At 38.7% G+C, this 677-nt stretch overlaps 1 protein-coding gene across 1 annotated transcript; it reads right to left on the reverse strand.

Moving 5' to 3' along the window:
- Nucleotides 1-118: 118 nt before the first annotated feature.
- Nucleotides 119-587, reverse strand: LOC107581095 (dolichyl-diphosphooligosaccharide--protein glycosyltransferase subunit STT3A-like; the record flags this gene model as incomplete). Its single annotated transcript, XM_016266662.1, has 2 exons — nucleotides 119-325; nucleotides 423-587. Coding segments are annotated over 2 exons (372 nt in total), but the record flags the coding sequence as incomplete, so codon positions are not given.
- Nucleotides 588-677: the final 90 nt, after the last annotated feature.

Genomic DNA, 677 nt, shown 5'->3' on the forward strand with positions numbered 1-677 from the left:
GCATGTGATTAATTGCACAGCCCTATTAGAAATAATAAAAAATAATATTCAAATAACCAGAAATAAATACTTATATAATATATATTTATAATATTTAAAAATATATATATATGTGTATTTATATTATTATTTTTCTCCTCTCACCTGTCAGCATGAGCACTGCGCCTACAGAAAACAGGATGATACCGACCAGCGAAATGACACTCTTGAACAACACTTCAAACTGCTGCGTGTTCAGTTTGCTCCGGAGGTAATCGACAAATGCGTGAATCTGACACAGGCCAAACACTCCGAATGCAGCCATGTGTTCAGAGGACTGGACGGGCTACAAGAAGAGAAAGAAAGATAAAGATTATTAATCTGTTTGGAAGTTCATGTTATAGTAATTACTTATATTTGGTAACTGATGTTCAACTCCTTACTTGGAATCCAACAAAAGAGATCTGCATGGAGAGGATGGTGCCCAGGCAGTAGACTGTGCAGTACGCCACATAGATGCGATGAGAGAAACGGCCAGTGAGCATCAACACCAGCACGTGCAGGGGAATGAGGTTAATCAGAAACACATAACCACCCCAGGAGGACACCTGACACCAACACACAAAGCTATTGTGTTATTGAAACAATGTATTTTGTGTATTTAATAGGGCTGCCCCCTAATAGTCGACCAAAATTGT

Source organism: Sinocyclocheilus grahami, unplaced genomic scaffold (genome assembly GCF_001515645.1).
Source record: "Sinocyclocheilus grahami isolate Dianchi unplaced genomic scaffold, SAMN03320097.WGS_v1.1 scaffold73849.1, whole genome shotgun sequence".
Classification (NCBI taxonomy): Eukaryota; Metazoa; Chordata; class Actinopteri; order Cypriniformes; family Cyprinidae; genus Sinocyclocheilus; species Sinocyclocheilus grahami.